At 41.1% G+C, this 23,059-nt stretch overlaps 1 protein-coding gene across 1 annotated transcript in view; it reads right to left on the bottom strand.

Moving 5' to 3' along the window:
- PPWD1 (peptidylprolyl isomerase domain and WD repeat containing 1) overlaps positions 1–23,059 on the bottom strand; it is a 122,241-nt gene that overhangs the window by 72,222 nt on the left and 26,960 nt on the right. The window contains exons 4-5 of the mRNA XM_033930233.1: positions 17,858–17,978; positions 12,394–12,841 (exon numbers count right to left, since the gene is read on the bottom strand). Coding sequence (XP_033786124.1) covers positions 12,394–12,841; positions 17,858–17,978 — 569 coding nt within the window. The remainder of the gene's footprint in view (positions 1–12,393; positions 12,842–17,857; positions 17,979–23,059) is intronic.

Raw genomic sequence — 23,059 nt, forward strand, 5'->3', positions numbered from 1 at the left:
GAAATGAACTACAATTTATAATAGAAAAGAAGGTAGGGAAAAACATAAGGATGGGAGTTTAAAAGCATTGTCGAATAACAGCATTATTGAATTCTAGGGAAAAACTTGTTAATCAAAAGCATCTTTAAAAAGGAATGTTTTTAAGTTAGTCTTGAATTTATCAATATCCTGTTCTTTCCTTAAGTAGATTAGCAGGGAATTCCAAATTTGTGGAGCAGTGACAGAGAAGATAAATTGTCTTCTAGTATTAATGATTTTGAGAGATGGAATTGTTAATAGATGCTGTTCGTTGGATCGCAATTTCTATTTGTGGAGTAAGGGATTAGTGTTTTAAAAATAAATGCCGGTGTTTTAAAAAACATTGCTTTAAAAGTGAGTAGGCTAAGTTTATATGTTATTCTATGGGATACTGGTAACCAATGAGCGTTCTTGAGAAGTGGTGTTACATGATCAAATTTTTTTGTCTTTGTTATTAGTTTAATGGAAGTATTTTGTATTATTTGAAGCCGTCTTATTTCATTCTGTGCAATTCCTTTATAAAGGGCATTGCAGTAATCGATTCTAGAGATTACTAAAGAGTGAATCAAGATATTTAATGATTTAGAACAAAGATATTGTGAAAGAGAACGAATTTGACGGAGCCTATAGAATGATGATTTTACGATACTACCTATATGTTTATGAAAAATTAGTTTACTGTCAAATATGACTCCTAGGATTTTAATAGAGTCAACTAATTGCAAAGTAATATTTTTTATAGTGATAGGAGCGATAAGTTTAGGAGATTCTTTCCATGGAAAAAGCATCGTTTTTGTTTTTTCAATATTAAGAGCCAACCTATTTATATCTAACCATTGATGGATTTGTTCAAGTTTATTATTAATTGATATGATATCTAAAGAGTTATTAGGATCCAAAGGGTGCAGAAGTTGAATATCGTCAGCGTATGCAAATACATGAAAACCTATAGATTGGCAGACAGTCATCAGGGGTGCAAGAAAAATATTGAAGAGTAAGGGGGACAGAATAGATCCTTGGAGAATACCATGGGAAGTTAAAGAGCTTTTAGAGTTTGAGTTATTAAATATTACTGTAGAAGTACGATCAGTAAAATAAGATTTGAACCAAGACAATACTTGATCAGTAATACCAATAGAATAAAGTCTGTCTAATAAAAGATGGTGATCTATGGTGTCAAAAGCAGCAGAAAGGTCGATGGATATTAATAAAACCGATTGGTGATGATCCAAGTAATAATGTATTGAAGAGGTCATTCCTATTAATGAATGCTCAGTACTATGGTGTTGTCGGAATCCTGTTTGGTTCGGATGAAGAACGTTGGTTTTTTCAGTAAATTCAGAAATTTGATTGAAAACAATCTTTTCCGTCAATTTAGCCATAAAAGGAAGATTAGCTATTGGCCTATAATTTGAGATTTTTTCCGAACTGGTCTTATGATCTTTTATAATAGGACGAATAACAGAGGCTTTCCAGCAATTGGGCATATTACTTTGTGTTAGACTTTCATTTATTAATTTTAGAATGAAAGGACCAAAGAGTTCAAAATATTTTTTTAGAATGAATGGAGGAATTGAGTCTACTATCGAACTCTTTACATTAATAGATTTTAATATAGATTCTAATTCATCAAGACTGGGCAGGTTGAATATGATATATTTGTGATAGGATGATTGTTTTGAATATCGGACTGCTGTTTTGTAAAAGAATTCCTAATGGTTTTAATTTTTTCAATAAAATAATCTGCAAGGTCTTGAGCTGTTGGTAATGAGTTGTAAGTTTGTGTTTGCAGTTTTTTTATGTTTGTTAATGAATTTAGTAGTACATATAGTGCTGAAGGATTTTTAGCTTTTATTATTTTTTCTGAGTAAAATTTTGCTTTTGCTTGATTAATTTTTGATTTATATAATTTTGAGAGCTCTTTAAATAGTTGAGTATTTTCATGCGTTTTCTTTTTTCTCCATTTACGTTCAATAGATCTAAGTTGCTTTTTCATGAGTGCAAGATCAGCTGTGTACCATGGTTCCTTTGGTTATTCATGATTAGGGTTACTGTGCTGTAAACCAGGTCGAAAGTGTAGTTCAATAATATGATATAAAGTACCTACATTTTCAGAAAGTTTTTGAGAAAGTTCCTCAAGAGGGGCTCCTGAGAAAATTAAAGAGTCATGGGATAGCGTAGTTGGTTTTAAGAAAGGTTTGCACAATTTCCTGGAGGAAAAGTCCATAGTCTATTATTGAGAAAGACATGTGGGAAGCCACTGCTTGCATGGAATGTTGCTACTCCTTGGGTTTTGGCCAGGTATTAGGGACCTGGATTTGCCACCATGAGAATGGGCTACTGGGCTTGATGAACCATTGGTCTGACCAGTAAGGCTATTCTTAAGTTCTTTTTTTTTATTATTTTTTATTAATTTAACATATCTTACAAGTAAATCTACTTGTTACAGAAATTCAGAATCGTATCCAAACTTAAGCAAGACTTAGAAAAGCAAGATTAAACAATAAAAAAAAGTGGAATTCAATTCTTCATTAGACCTCAAAAATTGAGAGAGAGAAAAATAATGGAATATTAAAGGGAGAAAATTATAAGAATTAATTCAAGTTATAGGCAATAATACGGTTACATCCCTCATTCTTCAAGTTTTGGAGCCTCCTCCCTCACCACTGATTAACCCCTTGAGGTCCAAAAAAGATCTTAAATGATCTGGAATGAAGAAAACATATTTTAGACCCAAGTATTTAACAATACATTTACAGGGGTAGGCCAAAATAAAAGAAGCACCCAGCCCCCTCATTTCATCTCTCATAATTAGAAACTGTCTTCATCTATCCTGTGTAGTTTTAGTTACATCAGGATATATCCACATACGTTGTCCATGAAAAAGAGTTGCAGATTTCCTGAAAAACAGTCTCATAATAGCATTGAGGTCTTGTTCAAAGATGAAATTTATTATCAAGGTAGCTCTCTCTTTGACCTCAGTAAAAGAATTCTCCAGGACAGCTGTCAAGTTTTGTAATTAATTTTCAGTAACTACTTTCTCACCAAGAGGAATACCATTAGGTGTAGGATTCTTTTTTGAAACCGGTAAGAAATATGCTTTATTTATTGGTGGAATCTGGTCAGATGGAAAATTCAAATTTTCTATCAAGAGTTTTTAAAAAATCTCTGTTGGTGTCTCCGCTGGTATTTTTGGACAGTTTAAAACTCTAAGATTCAAACGGCAGTTTAAATTTTCAATCTGTTCAATCTTGCATGCAAACCAGTTTTGTTCCTTAACCATCAAAGAAATAGAGTTTTTTAAAGTAGTAGATTCAGTCTGTATTTTATCTAGACATTCCTGTTTAACTTTTTCTACTGTCAAAGAGAAAGCATCCACTTTAGCCACTAGTACCTCAATGTCTTGAGCTGTTTTCCCGAATTTCTCATCCATTTTCTTTATGGCCTCAAAGAGTATCTCGAGTGTAATGCTAGGACTCGCTGCAGGCACTCCAGATCCCACAAAGCTCTTCTTCAAGTCCTGGTCTCCAGAAGGTGTAGCTCCTCCCAAACTCAGCTCCAGGGTTACCTCCTCTTCTGTCCTGGGGCTGTAGGCTCCGCTCTGTGTCCCTGCTGGGCATGGGGGTGCAGAAATCGTCGGTGGAGATAAAGATGTCAACAGTTCCATTGATTCAAGCGCTCCCTCGCTTGAATCTTCAGCGGAAATCAATCCACGCTGGGATAACTGAGGTTCAGCAGAGGTCTGCCGCCCAAAGAAATGCTGAAGCGTCGGCTGAGCTGGGGAGGATGTGAGAGCCAAAGTTTGCATGACTCTCACAGTTCCCTTCCTCTTCGTATGAGGCATACCGGTTTGTAGTAAGGGAAAAAGAGTGAAGAGAAACCACAGGACAGCCGAAGCGTCACTAAAAGTTAAGGTAATCAATCAAGGAAATCGGAGCGATCAGAGCTCTGCTAACTGCCGTCCTCCATCTTGATTCTCTCTCTCAACTTATGCATTCTCCTATTCTTAAGTTCTTATGGGACAGGAGGCAACCAATGTTCAATTGTGGATTAGGAATTGGTTATCAGATAGAAAACAGAGGGTAGGGATAAATGGTCAGTTTTCTCAATGGAGTAGGGTAAATAGTGGAGTGCTGCAAGGATCTGTACTGGGACCGGTGTTATTTAACTTATTTATAAATGATCTTGAAATTGGAACGATGAGTGAGGTGAATACATTTGTAGATGACACTAAATTGTTTAAAACTGTTAAAAAACATGCAGATTATGAAAAATTGCAGGCAGACCTCAGGAAACTAAATGACAGGGCGTCTATATAGCAGATGAAATTTAATGTGGATAAATACAAAGTGATGCACATTGGGAATAACAACCCAAATAGCACAGTTACTTACCGTAACAGTTGTTATCCAGGGACAGCAGGCAGATATTCCCACACATGGGTGGCGTCACCGACAGAGCCCCGCAGCGGACAGCCTCGAAAGCAAACTTGCTTGAAGATCTCGAGCTTTCAAGTGCTGCATCGCGCATGCGCGCGTGCCTTCCCGCCCGAACTAGGGGGCGCATCTCCTGTGAGGATCCTCAGTTCAGATACCAAGCCAAGAAGCCAACCAGGGGAGGTGGGAGGGTTGTGGGAATATCTGCCTGCTGTCCCTGGATAACAACTGTTACGGTAAGTAACTGTGCTTTATCCCAGGACAAGCAGGCAGCATATTCCCACACATGGGTGACCTCCAAGCTAAATAAAAAGGGATGGAGGGAAGTTGGCAATTTACGAAAAAAGATTTTGCAAAACAGACTGGCCAAAATGGCCATCCCTCCTGGATAAAGTATCCAGACAGTAATGAGAGGTGAAAGTATGAACCGAGGACCAAGTGGCAGCCTTGCAAATTTCCTCAATAGGTGTTGATCTGAGGAAAGCGACAGATTGCCGCCATAGATCTAACTTTGTGGCCCGTCACTCGACCCTGCAGAGAAAGACCAGCCTGAGCATAGCAGAAAGAAATGCAAGCAGCCATCCAGTTGGAGATGGTACGCTTCGAGACAGGACGTCCCAACCTATTTGGATCAAAAGAGATGAAAAGCTGAGGAGATGTTCTGTGAGGTTGAGTATGTTGAAGTAAAACGCCAAAGCACGTTTACAGTCCAAAGTATGCAGTGATGCCTCACCAGGGTGAGAATGCGGCTTAGGGGAAAAAAAACCCCAGTAGAACAATAGATTGATTGATATGAAAATCTGACACTACTTTAGGTAAGAATTTTGGATGGGTACGAAGAACCACCTTGTCATGGTGAAAGACCGTGAAAGGTGGATCTGAAACCAAAGCTTGTAACTCACTAACTCTACGAGCAGAAGTGAGTGCAATCAAGAACACAGCTTTCCAAGTAAGATACTTAAAATGAGCCTGGTCAATAGGCTCAAATGGAGGTTTCATCAGTTGAGCCAGAACAACATTCAGATCCCATACAATAGGAGGCGGTTTAACAGGTGGATGGAGATTAAAAAGTCCCTTCATAAAACGAGAAACCAGAGGATGCGCAGAAAGAGGTTTCCCATCCAGAGGTTGATGAAAAACAGCAATCACACTAAGATGGACTCTAATAGATGTAGATTGGAGTCCCGATTGGGATAAATGAAGTAAATAATCCAGAACCGAAGCCAAAGAGGAAGACATCGGTTGAAGCTGTCGGCTGGAACACCAAACAGAGAATCTAGTCCATTTCTGGCCATAACATTGACGAGTGGACGGCTTCCTGGAAGCCAGAAACACATCCTGAACAGACTGAGAGAATTGGGAAGAGTCTGTTATGTAGAAAGGAACCAAGCTGTCAAGTGGAGAGACTGCAGATTGGGATGAAGTAAGGACCCCTGACTCTGAGTGAGCAGAGAAGGAAAAACTGGCAGAAGAAGAGGTTCCCTGACGCTAAGTTGAAGAAGAAGGGAGAACCAAGGTTGTCGGGGCCACCGAGGCACTATGAGAATCATAGTGGCATGGTCCGATTTCAGCTTGACAAGAGTTTTGAGAATAAGAGGGAATGGAGGGAAGGCATAAAGAAACTGACTCCCCCAGTCCAGAAGAAAAGCATCCGCCTCGAGTCGATGAGGCGAGAAGATGCGGGAACAAAACAGAGGTAGTTTGAAGTTGGTGGGCGACGCAAAGAGGTCCACCCGAGGCCTCCCCCACCGAGCAAAGACTTGACGAAGTGTGGGGGAATTGAGCGTCCATTCGTGAGGTTGAAGCAGACGACTCAATTTGTCTGCAAGGCAGTTCTGTTGACCTTGAATATAGACAGCTCTGAGGAAGATGTTGTGAGAAATCGCCCAATGCCACAACCTGAGAGCTTCCTGACAAAGGGAGTGAGATCCCGTACCGCCCTGTTTGTTGACATAATACATAGCCACTTGATTGTCTGTCCGAACCAGGACTACTTGGTCGTGAAAGAGGTGAAGAAAAGCTTTGAGAGCAAGAAAAATCGCTCTGAGTTCCAACAGATCGATGTGACACCGACGATCTGCGGATGTCCACAACCCTTGTGTACGGAGACCATCTACGTGGGCTCCCCATGCGTAAGTGGACGAATCGGTCGTGAGCACTTTCATATATTTTTTCATCTAGTGAAGATACAGTTTTGGATCCTGGACTTTACATCCTTTGTTTGAATGTTGATATCATCTAACTCAGCTAAGTACCATCTGCAATTTTGTTTTTTACTTTTGTAGGTTGGCTACTATAGTCCAGATTTATATATTTATATTCAACAAGTAACAAATAGGTTGGTAGGCAGGGGAGTGCAATGATGTAGAATTAATATATCTTCATTCTACAAACCCGCTGGTTTTGAATAAGATAATACACTGAGCACTCAGATTTAATTTCTATTATAGTATGTTTATTTTATTCAACTAAGTATTATATTATTCACTTTTTCAGATATGATCTTAAGGTAGCCAAACAGGTTGAAAAGGTGACGGCAAAAGCTAGAAGGATGCTAGGTTGCATAGGGAGAGGTACGGCAAAAGGAGTATTGATACCCCTGTATAAGACTTTGGTGAGACCTCATTTAGAATATTGTGTACAATTCTGGAGGCCACACCTTCAAAAAGATATAAAAAGGATGGAGTTGGTCCAGAGGAAGGCTACTAAAATAGTATGTGGTCAAGTGGTCTTCATCATAAGGCGTATGGGAACAGACTTAAAGATCTCAATCTGTATACTTTGGAAGAAAGGCGGGAGAGGGGAGATATGATAGAGATGTATAAATATCTCTTTAAGGTAAATGCGAATGAGTCGAGTTTCATTTGAAAGGAAACTCTGCAATGAGAGGGCATAGGATGAAGTTAAGAGGTGATAAGGCTCCGGAGTAATCTAAGGAAATACTTTTTTACAGAAAGGGTGGAAGATGCACAGAACAGTTTCCCAGAAGAGATGGTGAAGACACTGTGTCTGAAGTCAAAAGGGCCTGGGATAGACACGTGGGATCTCTCGGAGATGGCCTTTATCTGCCATCATGTTTCTATGTTTCAAAAAGGACAAATGTATAGGATCCCAAAAAACATATTTAACTAATTTATATAATACACTTACAATGGAATTTAAGATAAACTAAAGCTCCTATTTGAAGTACACCTGGGTGATGCAAAAGAAATTGCTTCCACCTCTTCTGAATTTCTCAACACACACAAGTAAGAAAAAAAGATGTTAAAAAAAACCTTAACTCCCTTAGATGTTCTTCCTCTACCCAGTGTGACCTAGGCAAGTCACTCAATTCTCCATTGCCCCAGGTATGTTAGATATATTGTGAGCCCAACGGGACAGATAGGGATAAATTACTTGAGTACCTGAATGTAAACCACTTAAACAATTAAGAGGTGGTATATAAATAACTAAAATAAATTGGACATTTAAGTACTCTCTCTATGAATACTGTTACCCAAAGATACAACTATTTTTAGAATTGTATTGAATAGCATAATTTACTATTCGGTTGAATACAAATACGAATTAGAAGTAAAAGTGTGCCTTTTTGCAGATGATACCAAGATTTTGTAACAGAGTAGACACTGAAGAGAGAGTGGAAATATGAAAAAGGATCTGCAAAAGTTAGAGGAATGGTCGAATGCCTGGCAACTAAAATTCAATGCAAAGAAATGCAGTGTAATGCATTTGGGGATTAATAATCGGAAGGAACCGTATATGCTGGGAGGAGAGAAACTGATATGCACGGACGGGGAGAGGGACCTTGGGGTTATAGTGTCCGAAGATCTAAAGGCGAAAAAACAGTGTGACAGGGCAGTGGCTGCTGCCAGAAGGATGCTGGGCTATATAAAGAGAGGCGTAGTCAGTAGAAGGAAGAAGGTGTTGATGCCCCTGTACAGGTCATTGGTGAGGCCCTACTTGGAGTATTGTGTTCAGTTTTGGAGACCGTATCTGGCGAAGAACATAAGAAGACTTGAAGCAGTTCAGAGGAGGGCGACGAAAATGATAGGAGGCTTGCGCCAGAAGACGTATGAGGAGAGACTGGAAGCCCTGAATATGTATACCCTAGAGGAAAGGGACAGGGGAGATACGATTCAGACGTTCAAATACTTGAAGGGTATTAAGGTAGAACAAAATTTTTTCCAGAGAAAGGAAAATGGTAAAACCAGAGGACATAATTTGAGGTTGAGGGGTGGTAGATTTCAATGTTAGGAAATTCTACTTTACGGAGAGAGTGGTGGATGCCTGGAATGCGCTCCCGAGAGAGGTGATGGAGAGGAAAATGGTGACTGAGTTCAAAGAAGCTTGGGATGAACACAGAGGATCTAGAATCAGAAAATAATATTAAAAATTGAACTAAGGTCAGTACTGGGCAGACTTGCACGGTCTGTGTCTGTATATGGCTGTTTGGGGGAGGATGGGCTGAAGAGGACTTCAATGGCTGGGAGGGTTTAGATGGGATGGAGTAGGTTTTAACAGAGATTTCGGCAGTTGGAACCTAAGCACAGTACCGGGTAGAGCTTTGGATTCTTGTCGAGAAATAGCTAAGAAGAAAAAATTTAAAAAATTTAAATTGAATCAGGTTGGGCAGACTAGATGGACCATTCTGGTCTTTATCTGCCATCATCTATTATGTTACTTTGAATAATGGGCATTGAGCTTTAACATAACAAACCATAAAAGAAATAACATGAACAGAGATAAGGGGCTCCTTTTACTAAGCTGCGCTAGCAGTTTTAGCGTGCGCTTAGTGCGTGCTAAGATGCTAATGCCACCATTGAGCTAGCATTAGTTTTTGGTGCGTAGCATGGGGGGCAGCGCACGCTAAAAACGCTATCGCAGCTTACTAAAAGAAGCCCCTTATCTCTGTTCAAGTATTTATTTCAGTAGGATTTAACACAATAGAACCCTGAATTATTCATAATTTGAATTTAAATTTCTATTCGGCCAAATAATGTATTCAGAGCAACAGTGCCAAATTGAATGGTGTATAAATATTCAGTACAGCCCTACAACTAATGTAGAACAAGATAATCCACCCTCAAACTTTTGCTTCCTGAAATGATTCTGAAGAGTCAGCAATAATATCCCTCGTTTCTAATTGATCCCCCTTCTTTTTGAGGGGAGATAATATACTTTGAGAAACAGTGACATTTGTTCTTTGCTTAACTATAAAACTACAAAATATTGTTTAACCAACCCTCTCTTTTATTAAATTGCGCTAGCAGTTTTTAGCACAGAGAGCCATACTGAACGGCCCGTGCTGCTCCCGACGCTCATAGGAACTCTATGAGCGTTGGGAGCAGCACGGGCCATTAAGCGTAGCTCCCCGTGCTAGAAACTGCTAGCGCAGTTTAATAGAAGAGGCCCCAAGTCTCCCAGAGTTTCTTGTCCTGGGGAAAATTCACAAGTAAGTTCACACTTCTTACAGAATTCTCCACAATTACCAATTCTGTGCATATCCCAATTATATGCTTGAATAGACTGAACTTGGGATAAAGTTTGTTTATTAAAGCTATTTTACCAGTACTAGATTTTACCTCCACCAAATCATTTTCACAATGCCTCAATTTTTTCTCAAGAGAATTTGTTTTCACTATTAAAGGTCTGAGAAACAGGAAGAATAACTTTTGCCAGATCTGAAATAGCAAATCAAATCATATTCAAAGCCATTGTTGTAGGTTTACTCACAAGAATCTCTAGCAAGGAAGTGGGAGAAACTTCAGTATAACTCATAGTTGTACCGCCATTGGCACCACCAGGATCGTAAGAAGAGATGTTCACTACCCTCCTCCCAAGATACTGTAACTCAGCAGGAGCTGATGGGGCAAACTCTGACCCAGAAGAGCACACTCCTCACTGATGTTGAAAAGCCTTGCTCTGAGGGCTGCAGCTCCACAAGGCTGAGGGAGGGAGGGGGTCCTCAAGCCTGAGCTCAATGACAATTCACTGTAAAAGAACAACTTGTCTTCATATGGGAGAAACTCCAATGGAACAGACAATAAACCTAGACTCAAATCTCCTGTGAACCACAAAAGTATAGATATGAGGGACCGCTGAAAATATTCTTAGCCTAACCAAGAAGAGAATGATGTGGAGCCATGAAACTTACAAGTTATTTCACACTTATCTCATCACTTTTCGTTTTGTTTCATATCATTGAAATGAAAAGGGTCAAGAAAAGTGTGGAATAACTAATTTTCATGGCTCCATAACATTCTCTTCTTGGTTTGGGTGAGAACTTTTCACCGGCCCCACGTAAGTCTGGCAGCAGGCACTGTAGAAGGCCTAGAAAGTTAACTGTTTGCTTTCCATTTCCCCCTTGTAAAGAATAAGAGACTACAGTGTCTAACAAACAGTCTCATCTTGCCCAATTTATGCAGTAGGTCCCAGGAAAGGGGAAAAGAGAACCTTATACTCCTCTGCTTGCAGTGGCTCGAGGAGTACCTGTTTCAGCCCAGCCCAGCGAAATAGAGCCTTTGGGCTAAAGTTCAGAGCAAGACAAGGCTCGCCTGACTCAACTGGGTTGAGGACCATGGTCCAAAGCCTTGGAGCTTTTGGCCCACAAATCTAGCCCTAAGGATACAGGCTGTGGACTGCATGCTGGGCAGGTGGGGGGATATCAGGCCTACCTCATCTAGTACCTACTGCACCAGTCCAACCTCATCATCTGCTAGAGGCAGGAGAAATGTTGAAGAATTCCAGTCTTATCACCGGAACAATTCGGTATCTCTACGTCCACCTGCTGGTAGGAAGGGGCTGCAATCTAGTGGTCTAGCAGGATGAAAAGAAATGACAGATTTTAAAAAATTGAGGACCATCTTATTGAGATGCGAAAGAAAAGTAAGTAAGTAAAGTTTTTGTGGATGTTAACAATTTTAATTTTACAACATTTCATACCTTATAGAAAAAAAATATAGAAAATTTCAGTCAAAAATACAAACAAACATTCTTTTAACATCATATGCAACCACAAAAAGTCATGACTTGCATGGTTTGTGGACTTGCAAAGCAACATTGGTATCTTTCAACTAAGTGGCTGAAGTTGAAGAGGGAATTAAGGTACATTATATGCCAACATAAGGGCATCATTTTTTCTATTGCCAGCCCAATAATATGGAAAGGCTTGCCAGGTTATCTGTGCCTGTGTGCAAGCTATTTTGCTACAAAACTACTGAAGATGTATTTTTTGTTTTGGTCTTTTTTTAAAGGAAGTTGAAGTTGTGTATGTAGCAGGAACTCAGTGCCTCATAGTATAATCTAGTTTGTGGAGATTTATGTTTTATTTTTGTATTTTTCTGTCGTTACTATGTTATTATGATTGTGATTTATAAATCACTTAGGTTCTAAGAAGGTGATAAATTTTAAAAATAAATTCACTGACGTTTGTTCCAGACTGCTAGCCCCACAAAATAAAATGAGAATTTTTTTTTTCCATTAAGAACCATGCCTTCAAGAATTATACTCGATAAAAACCTCATCTATTTGTGTTGCTATTCCTCCCTCCTTTCTTCCTACAATGTTGTAGCTTGTTTTACAGTGTTAACTTTAACATTCTCTCAAAAAAACTGTGGTAAATATCATTGGTGCCAAACCTATCATTTCTCTGGATAGAATTTTCGACTCCCCATTTTGTTTGTTCTCTCTCAACTCTTCTCCCTCCTCTAGCATTGTACTAATCTTATAAAACTTTTAACTTATTTTAAAAGAAGCTGTCCTTTCATCCTACTAGTGTGTCGAATGGCCTCGTTCTTCCCTTCTCTTGCTGCTTTCTTTCCACTTCTGCTATAGACCCTTTCCAGTTCAGTTTCAGATCCTCATACTCCATTGAATCCTTGTTCCTGCACAAATAAAATAGGCAACACACTAAACAGGATATGACGATGATTTCACTTACACTTAAGGATTCGTCAAAAACACGCATGAGTTTCCCAGTTAAAAATCTGAAAATTCGAACTTTTCTATCAGAACCTATGGTGGCCATTTTCTTTCCTTCTGGTGAAAAACATATACTGGTGAGGTGAGCTTTGCATTTGGCAAACTCATATAAGTCTGTATCAGTTTTGAATTCCCACTTTACATTTCTGGGGAATTTATATTCTTGACGTGGCCCAGTCCAATATTCTATCATTCCTGACTTGTCTGAAGATACTACAACTTTATAGGTAGGGTTCAACTTGAGCTGAGTAAGTGGGGAAGCATGAAGTTTATCAAAAACATGTAGCGGATGATTATTTCCTCGCCCATCATAAACAAATATCTTTCCTGTGCTCTTCTCAGAGGCTGCTACTGCAGATATGGTATCCCCAGGGCAATAAATCCATTCACACTGACCAGGGTGATAACTGCAATCAAACAAAAGTTGAAAGAAATTTGCAGCATTATATGACAGAAAATATTTAATTCATTCACAGTAAATATACATAATAGAAAAAGCTCCCTATAAATTAATTCAAATTAGAAGCACGGGAGGTGTACTATTTTATCAAGAAAACCTTTCAAAAGCATGTTACAAATACCAATATTGAGCCTTATCAACTAAAAACTTTGGCTGATATTCAGCCAGCACTTAACTTCATACATATATTTGTTTAACTAGAACCACTGAATACACAGTTAACTGGCAATCGTACCATCAATTCATTTAAAGTTTGGTCTGTTATTCAGCAGGATCAGTTCTAAATGCAAAATTTATCCATTTAGCAAATGAATATTGCTGTGAAATTCATGCCAGTCCCATTTGATACAAAAATTAATCTGGGTGTTTTGCAAGTTAAACAGCCTGATTTGATTCAGTTAAGGGCTGAAAATACACACTTAAGCGAGTTATGTGTTTGTCACCTGCTGGCAAATGCTTAACTCAGTTTGAATATCTGGCCCTATTTTTCCACATTTTTAAGTTGCTACCATATAATTTATCTCACAATTTTTTCAGAGAGTCAAACTGCATGCCATACATTTATAACCAATTGGTTCACTTAGTGTGGATAATAACATTTTTAGCATCAAAGCCCACATAGACATGGTTGGTGCCCTAGTTCATCCTTCAGCCTTGCGCACTAGGCCCTTCTCCTAGAAATTTTGATAAACTCAACAAATGATCATCCCAACATCACCCATCCTATAAAATTGCATAACTGAACTTCCTGTCAGGTAAATGGGTGCCACCTACTCTTCCTGTAGGTAAACCTATGTGTTAATAGTTCATTTGAGTGTATGTAGCTATTAGGATCTGGTTTGATTACAGCTGTTCTTTATCATGCCACAGAAGTTCACCACCATAGGCAACTATCTATTTACCTAATGATTAAGCTGGCCTTGCATATAGATCAACTGGAACTAGAACATGAAAGAATTTCAACTTTGCCTATGCCTAGCTCAAGACCACATCTAGTTCAGGAAGCAAGTGATAACCTGGTTCTTTCTCACGTTTTTGATAGCTATGGTACTTTGCATCCAGACTAGATTGAATGTACAATCAAATAAGTTATATGCAGTTGCCTCACTCTAGCCACCCATTTTTATTTAACACATTTATCTTACATTGTCAGTGGAAATCTATAAAAGGTACATAAAGAAAGGTGCCAAATAGGCGCCTAAGTTAGGCACCTGACTTAATTAGTATCTCGGATTCAATTACGAGATTTAATAAGCTTGTAATTGAAAAAATAAAAATTGGGTGATAGGTGCCTATCTTATGTAGAATCGTGCCTGAGAAAATCGATGCCTATCTTATGGCGCCTAACTCTAAAGTAGGCGTGTTTAGGAGTGGAGGACTTAGACATCATTAGGCGTAATTCTCTAAAGTACTTAAGCGCCTATAATGTAGGCTTTTAAAAGTTACCAGGATCATAGACGTCAAGTATATGGGGGAATCACTCAGGGTGAACCTTGCCAGAGGCAACGACAAATGACTGTATCTTGGTGTAGTATACAGACCTCCAAGACAACAAGACAACATAGATAAAGAACTAATCAAAGACATTGAGACTATCACTCTGTGTGGAGACACTGTGCTGTTGGGGGACTTCAATATGCCTGATGTAGACTGGAACAAACTTTCCGCTACGACCAGTGGCAGCAGGAGGCTACTAGCCTCCATACGAGCAGCACACCTCAAACAGATGGTACTGGAGCCCACCAGGGCTGTGTTTTATTGTATTTCCTGTTGATATTATGAGCATCATATTTCTATTTGTATGGTATTGACCCTTTCTAAATTACAGTAATAACAACATGAAATTTGCTGATTTCAAAAGTTTCTCTGAGAGAAAGACATATGTGGGAAGCCACCGCTTGCTCTGGAATCATGGAACACTCCCACTGACAGGATTTGCCAGGTCCAAAGTGCACACCACTCACTGGAATAGGGAACAGGACCAGTCCAAATTGGAAACAGACCTACTGAGGTGGTAGAAACAGGGGCAGCCCCAAAAGGAAGATCCTGCTCCAAAACGTGCTGCTGGTGGGAAAATGAAGAACCAGGCCTCCCCATTTGGGAGCAGAGGGAATTGGAGTGCAGACCAGACCCAGCCAGAGCCTGGACCACCTTTCTGGATGGAGAATTGAAACTCAGGACCAGACTGCCAGAAGCCGCCGAACATGTGATGGGGAAGAAGAACCACCGAACAGCTGAATGACTGCCTCTGCTGCCAGCTTCGCACTCAAAGTCCACCCTTGAAAATGCAAGCTGGCCCGCTTTCCAGGTCCTATAAACATCCCACTGGCAGGAGGCCAGCAGTGCAATGACTGAAGAATCACAAGGAAGGCCATAGAGCAGCTGAGCACAGGCCGCCAAAACCCTCAATGATTGCCAAAACCTCCTGCCAAACCATGGAGACTAACACAGCTCATGGCCTTTTTTTTTTATACCCAGCTGGCAGCTAAAGCAGAAAAAATGGCAGGAAAAAAGGAGGACTGCAGGAAATTATGGCCACGGGGATATTCCTTATGTTTCCACACAATAAAAAGATGATTGAATTTCTACTCAAAATACACCATTCATATTCAATCAAACCTAGAATCCAGACACTCAGCACTCTCAGAGTAAACAGTGTAGAAAAAGCCTCAGATGTAAAGAGCCCAACCCTGTTGAATCCCAATGGGGAACGCAAAATAGGTAGGCTCACCCTCAATCATCGGCTAAAAAAAACTCCACTGAAATTCATTTCCTAATAGCAAAGTCAAAATTTCATTATATAGCTCTAATGCATATCTCGCACATTCTCAGAATCTCTATATAGTCATTCATTAAATACATCTGTAGTGAACTGGTGACTAGGTTCTTCAAAAACAACATTTCCATTCAAGCACTGTCTATAACAGGGGTGTCAAACTCAATTATATAAGAGGGCGAAATCTAAAACATAGGCTAAGTTGCAGGCTGACTTTTTTATTAAGATACTTAGGGGTCCTTTTATTAAGGTACGCTAACCAATTTAAATGCCTTTATAAAAGGACCCCTTAGACTTAGTAGAAGTATAGGGTTACAACTTCTCCAACCTCACGCCGGCTCTGTGATGTAAATAAAATAAATAAAAAATACTTTTCCTCTCCCTTTTAGGTCCTAGTTCATGCCTGCTGTCTAACACCAGCTCTGGCAGGATACACATTTCAAATCTGACATATTGTAATCACAAAACAGAAAATAAAATTATTTTTTCTACCTTTTGTTGTCTGGTCATTATTTAAATCATGTTGTGGTCCCAGGCTCTGGTTGTCTTCTGATAACTCGCTTGCCAGGGTCTCCTTCTTTCTTCTTCCCTCGCCTCCCCCAGAAGTCTGGCATCTTTCCTTTTGACCCTAGATTTGGCCCTATTTTCCTTCCCTCCTTCCCAGATTCCCGCTCTCACATTAAAGCAGCCTGCAGAGGATCGCTGGTCAGCTGTAGTGATCCTAGCAGGCTGCTATTGGCCTCTGTAGCACGTTCCTCCGCCGTGATCCTGCCCCTCCTCTGGCATACGGGACCACGGCAGAGGGAACGTGCTGCTGAGGCTACGGCAGCCTGCTGGGATCTCTACAGCCGACCAGCAATCCTCTACAGGCTGCTTTAATGTGAGTCCGGGAAGCCGCGGGAACCTACAGCTGATTTGGCACTTGTACCGGCAGGCCAGCTTAAATGCAAATTTGAAATGGTCTAGTAGGCCAAATTTTATTACACCATGGGCCAGAGTTTGACATGTCTGGTCTATAGTAAATGCCATCAGGGACACAAAAAATTTATACAAGCAGTTTGAAACAGTACTTATTTTGACATGTTACAACTCTCCCAAAAGTGGCATAGTAATCACATTCCCGACAGGTCTCCCGTTTCGCGACTTCCACCGCTGCGTCAGGGGGGGAAAAATAAGTGCTTCTCACTTCATTGGCTGCTATCAAATCTCCAGTGCAGTGGGAGAGATGCCCACTCCCTCCTGCCGCCAAGCAACCCCCCAATACCCCCACCCAGAAAGTGGGAGGGATGCTCACTCCCGCCCGCCATTGCAGTGGTGCCATGATGACCCCCCCCCCATGCCTCCAACAAACCTCCACCCCCTTATCTTGCTTATGAAGGCCGGCTGAAGGGATGCCTATTCCCTCCAGCCAGCAGGCCTGCCTCTTCAAAAGGATTAGAATATATGCTCTATAGAGTAATAAGTTGCCCTACTGAACAACAAGGTACATCACTGCACAAAAGTGCATAACATTGCCTCAGAAATGAAAAAAAGAAAAATCCTGTAAATGACATGGGAAATTAAACAAAATGACAATTTTTGGCCTGCATATCTCTAAAAATAATTTTGCAAACAATCAAGAACTGAGACACCACCACTAACAAGGGAGACCGGCACTTTTGGTATGTCTTAAATTTGGGAGAAAATAAAAATTACTACCCTCCCTTTTTTAAAGCTGTATTAGGGGGTTTTTTTGGGAGGGGGTAAAAGCTCCGACGCTCATAGAATTCCTATGAGCATCGGAACTTTTACTGCTGTGGAAGGCAATAAAAAATCCTAACATGGCTTCATAAAAGGGGAAGTAAATTTGTCCTATAGACATGCAGGACTTCTGCAATTATACATCAAGCGTTTTTAATAGGCTGCCTTGAGATTACATGTTGTGACTCAATTTCTGATAAATGGAAAGTGTTCTTACAGCATCTCGGCTGTTTTTATTAAAAACAACCAACATCTCACACTAATTCCAGGCTAAAAGGACACCTCTAATAAATGCCAGACAAACATGAAAGAAATTTACTTGCATGTTTAATAATGTTCTTAAGTTTGAAAGACAGCATAGACTAGAAGAAACAAAGATCCTATTTACATTTGAAATATCCAACATCTGTACCTAACATAAGAAAAATTTAATTGCAGTACACTCACCCAAGTTTAAGCATGTTGATCATGTCAAAGTTCACAACATCAAAAATCTTCATAGCCTGGTCATCCCCCACCGAACAAAGCAAGGCACCCTCAGAGCTACCAGCAATACTTTCTACAACACCTGTAAAAGCAAGGACAACAGAATCACCAAAGAACAAAAATGTTCTTGAGTGCAGTACATCAGTCTCTGATAAAGGTAGTAAGCAACCCTCACGAATGACATCAAAATCCTATTAGTGATTACTTGATCTTTTCTTCAGGCATCAGCTTCTCCACTACAATGCCCATTGGTCTTCCAGAACGAAGGAAGTTATCCTGCCGTTGTATTGGGCGATGGTGTGCCGGCATCTGGAGCACTGTGTCCAATATTGGTTGTCGTACCTTAAAAAGGATATGGCAATACTTGAGAGGGTACAGAAAAGTGACGAGATTGATAAATGGTATGGAAAACCTTTCATATGCTGAAAGACTAGAGAAGCTAGGGCTCTTTTCCCTAAAGAAGCGTAGGCTTAGAGGGGACATGATAGAGACTTACAAGATCATGCAGGGCATAGAGAAAGTGGAGAGGGACAGATTCTTCAAACTTTTGAATACTACAAGAACGAGAGGGCATTCGGAAAAGTTAAGAGGGGACAGATTCAAAACCAATGCTAGGAAGTTCTTCTTCACTCAAAGGGTGGTTGACACCTGGAACGCGCTTCCAGAGGGTGTGATAGGTCAGAGTACGGTATTGGGGTTCAAGAAGGGATTAGATGATTTCCTGAAGGAAAAGGGGATAGAGGGGTATAGATAGAAGATTACTATACAGGTCCTGGACCTGATGGGCTGTCGCATGAGCGGACTGCTGGGCGTGATGGACCTCTGGTCTGAACCAGCAGAGGCACTGCTTATGTTCTGCAGCCCAAACACAGGGGGCTGTCTAGAGCCTAAGTGGTGGCTTCTTCCTTCAGCGGTTCAGTGACAAACTGCTCAAGATGCAAAATACTGGCGCCAACTTTTTTCTTCCACTCACAGTTAGTCAACTGGATTCTTCAGGGTTGTAAGAAGGGACACACATGAGCAGTTTTATTCCAAAAACACAAATTATTAAGTTTACTGATGAGTAAACACAAAACTAATGGGTCATTTTACTAAGGTATAAAATGGATTTAGTGCATGCTGATGATTAGCATGCACTAAATCATTGTTCTTCAACTGCTGGTCCGCAGAAAATTCCTGCCGGTCCATGCAGGGCCAGCGGCGGGATCGACATCTGCAATTTCCTGCCAGTCCGCGCAGGGCTGGCAAGATCGATGAGCTGAAGTCTGTGCAGGGTCGGGGAGATCATGGAGAGCTCCCAACAGTGGCTTTCTCCCCTCCCAGCAGCTGTACTTACCAGCGCAGCGATTCAGGAAGGCAGCACCTCTGATGATGCAACTTCCTCTTTCCTCAGAGGCAGCGCGACCCAAAGGACCCAAGGCTGCCTTCCTGAATCGCTGCACTGGCAAGTAAGAAGAGCTGCCGGGAGGGGAGAAAGCCACTGTTGGAGGCTGTGAAGCTGCTGTGCAAGGGGAAAAAAAGGGACAGGTTAGAAAGGCTGGGGCTCTTCTCCCTGGAAAAGCGGAGACTCAGAGGAGACATGATAGAGACTTACAAGATCATAAAGGGCATAGAGAAGGTGGAGAGGGGCAGATTCTTCAACCTATCGGGAGCCACAAGAACAAGGGGGGACTCAGAGAAATTGAAAAGGGACAGGTTTAGAACCAATGCTAGGAAATTCTTTTTCACTCAGAGGGTGGTGGGTACCTGGAATGCGCTTCCGGAGGCTGTGATAGGACAGAGTACATTATGAGGTTTCAAAGAAGGATTGGATAAATTCCTGACGGATGCAGGGATTGAGGGATACAGATAGAGGTATAGATAGGATTATGTAAGGGTATAGACAGAGGGATAAAGGGGATTGAAGGGTTTTAGGCAAAGGATCACCTTACAGGTCATGGACCTGATGGGCCGCCGCGGGAGCGGACTGCTGGGTACAATGGACCTATGGTCTGACCCAGCAGAGGCAACTTCTTATGTTCTTACTGGACCTGGAGAGTGGGAGAAGGAGAGATGCTGCTGGGAGGGGAAGAGGGAAAGGAGTCTGGGAAGCTGCTGGACAAGGGAAAAAAGGGATAGCTGCTTATGGACCTGGAGGAAAGGAGAAGGAGAGATGCTGCTGGGAGGGAAGGAGGAGAAGGGAGGAGAAGAGAGTTACTGCTGGACAGGGGGAGGAGGGAAGGGAGAAGGAAAAAGGAAGGAAACAGCTGGCAGGGAGATTAGAGGAGGGGAAGGGGAGAGACAGGAATGAGAAAGTATGGAGATGGGAAGGGGGGTCAGCAGAGAAATAGAGAGGGACAAAGATGCTAGATCTGGTATAGGAGAGATAAAAATGAAGAGAGCAGTGAAGCAGGAATGAATCATGTAAAAAGGAGAGAGGGGGCACAGGCTGGATGGAAAGGGGAGAGGGGCAGAGAAAGAAGACAAATACCATATGGAAGGGGGAGAGGTCAGACAGTAGATGGAAGGAGCAGATGCTGGACTGAAGAGGCAGAGAGGGCAGACGCTGGAAGGAAGAGAGTGAAAAGAAGATGAAAGCAGAAACCAGAGACAACAAAAGGTAAAAACAAATAATTTTATTTCTATTTTGTGATTAGAATATATCAGATTTGAAATATATATCCTGTTAGAGTTGGTGTTAGACATAACTGGGGAATGCAAAGTCCAGGCAGTGGCTTAGGGCTCTCTCTGACGAGGGGGCAGTTGCTCTAGTTGCACTCCCCTAACCCTATTCCTGCTATGTGCGACTGCGGTATTCTGTTAGCATGATATTTCTGTGTAGCATTCTGTAATAATTTGGCTTATTCAGTTTTCTTGATAGTAGAAGGGATATACGTGAAGGGGAGGGGAGACAGGGGTTTTGTTGATCCTTGCTCTGTATTATTTGTATTTATAAAATGACAATTGTACAGAATATTGTTTCTTTTTATACTTTAATAAAATACATTCAATATAAAATCATAACTGAGGCTTGTGCAGATGGGATCAGATGGTTTGCGAGGACTGAGCTCGTGGAGACAGGGCGGAAACGGGGTTTTTAAATTTCAGTCCTAGTAGTTTGCCGGTCCACAAAATAATTTTTTTTTTCCCCACCGGTCCATAGGTGTAAAAAGGTTGAACATTGCACTAAATGCTAAGGCAACCATTTTATACCTATGATCTTCTTAGTATTTAGCGCACCTTAATAAAAGGATCCCTGTGTTCCCACGGCTGTGCCTCACAGAAAGGGGTTTCCTTTTCTTTCACAGAAAAAAGGATGATGCTATTACAAAATAAATTGTTCTGACCCTAATTAAATCAGGAATAGCTAGAGCTTACGTTTATAATATCTTTATTGATTTTAGTGATAAGAACTGCCAACAAATTAAACAGACAAGCAAGGCTAATGGTAAAGTAATTACCGCTGTAAATGAAAGTGTTGTAAAGCCTTTCTGAAGTTTTTGCTAAGAATACAGCAGGTTTAACACAAGAAAAAGATCAATGCATGAAAAAACCACCCTCCCAGAATCCACCCAAAAAGCTGACATAGTGTTCCAGAAGGGTTCCCAGGTGCGAACAAACCCTATTTTAGATTTGTAATACGAGAAGTCTCGTCGTTCCATGAAGGCTTGAGTAATCATAAATGCCACTGTGCCAGAATAGGAGGGGAAGCAGATAACTAAAACTATAAGATGCATTCTTCTCCATTAGTACCGTATAGTTAAGGAAACATCATAAATCAGAGGGTGAAGGTATATGTAGTTTGTACATCCCAAAAAGCATTAAGGGTGTGGGTTGTCAGTTGGTTCGCCAGTAAAATGACTGCAGTAGTGACTGATGTCCAAAAGTTCTAAACCAACAGACAGGACCAGAATATATGGTCCAAGGAAGTCGTAGGCTGCTGACACTAGGGGCGCATTGATCATCCAGTCGCAGTTTAGCCAGGAGGGCTCTATAAGGAGAAATATACAGCCTGAACAGAAATTTATATTGCACTTCCCAAAGTAAAACATTTTTGGCAAAGGATCTGATAGAGTGGATACATCTACAAAATTGCTCTAGGGAAAGCTATGGTACAAGATCCCTATTCCATTTATCGACATAGCAATCATAAGATAATTCTGGTGTCATACTCAGTAAAGTTTTATGGTAGCATTTCAAGGGCGCCAGCAACTGGGTGTCCAACAAGTAGTGTTCCGTGAGGAGTTTGTGGACATCCAGGCATAAGGTGGCAGGGGGAAGAGATGCTACATAATGGGAGAGCTGCATGTAGCTAAAGAAATCACGAGGTTCCAGTTTGTACTCCTGTTGCAAAGTTGCAAAAGGTTTCATTTTACCTTGGTCATCCAGCACCTGAAAGATACAGTGTAGACTACAATGAGCCCATTGTAAAAATGAGGGGCTCATGGAGCCGGGAGTAAATGCTTCATTACCATGAAATGAGAATTCCGGTGTGATGTCAGCTCGGTAACCCAGTAGCTTGCCTACTTGTTGCCAGACCCTCTGCATAGGAAGATAAAAAAGGGAGACGGCCCCTGAGGTCTGGCCTGAGGTTCCCTGAGCATGCAGGAAATGACTGAAGTGAAGGGGGGGGGACTTAGTTGTGTTTCCACTGTTGTCATGGAAAAGTGAGTGGTGCCTCTGAACCAGTCCCCTATATGTCGCATCTCACACGCCCAGGAAAACCGACGGAGGCTCAGCAAACCTATTCCTCCCTTAGATTTAGATAACATCAGAATGTGTAACAGAAGCCTAGCTCATTTGCCCCGCCATAGAAATTTTGAGGGAGTTTTATCCAGAAGCCACAGGTGCCTGGAGGTCAAATACTAGGGGGTGGACCTGTAAGGTGTATAGCCATTGCGGAACCACCAGAATGTTGTAAATAGCTATTCTACTAGATTGCAATAGGGAAGCTGTGCCCAGCTGTCAACTTTGAGATTGTGTCCAGTAGGCAAGGTTCTATATTTAAAGGAGTAGAGGACAGTAAGATCTTGGGGTATGACAATCCCCAAGTATTTTGTGTGTCCTGTTGCCCTTCCCAAGCCTGCTGTACTTGCAGCTACAAGATTCAGCTGGATTAGTCATGAAGGAATCATCTGCTACCATGAGGCCCAATATGTATCAGGATCCTTGCCCAACTCTTTG

This window comes from Geotrypetes seraphini, chromosome 1 (genome assembly GCF_902459505.1).
Source record: "Geotrypetes seraphini chromosome 1, aGeoSer1.1, whole genome shotgun sequence".
NCBI lineage: Eukaryota > Metazoa > Chordata > Amphibia > Gymnophiona > Dermophiidae > Geotrypetes > Geotrypetes seraphini.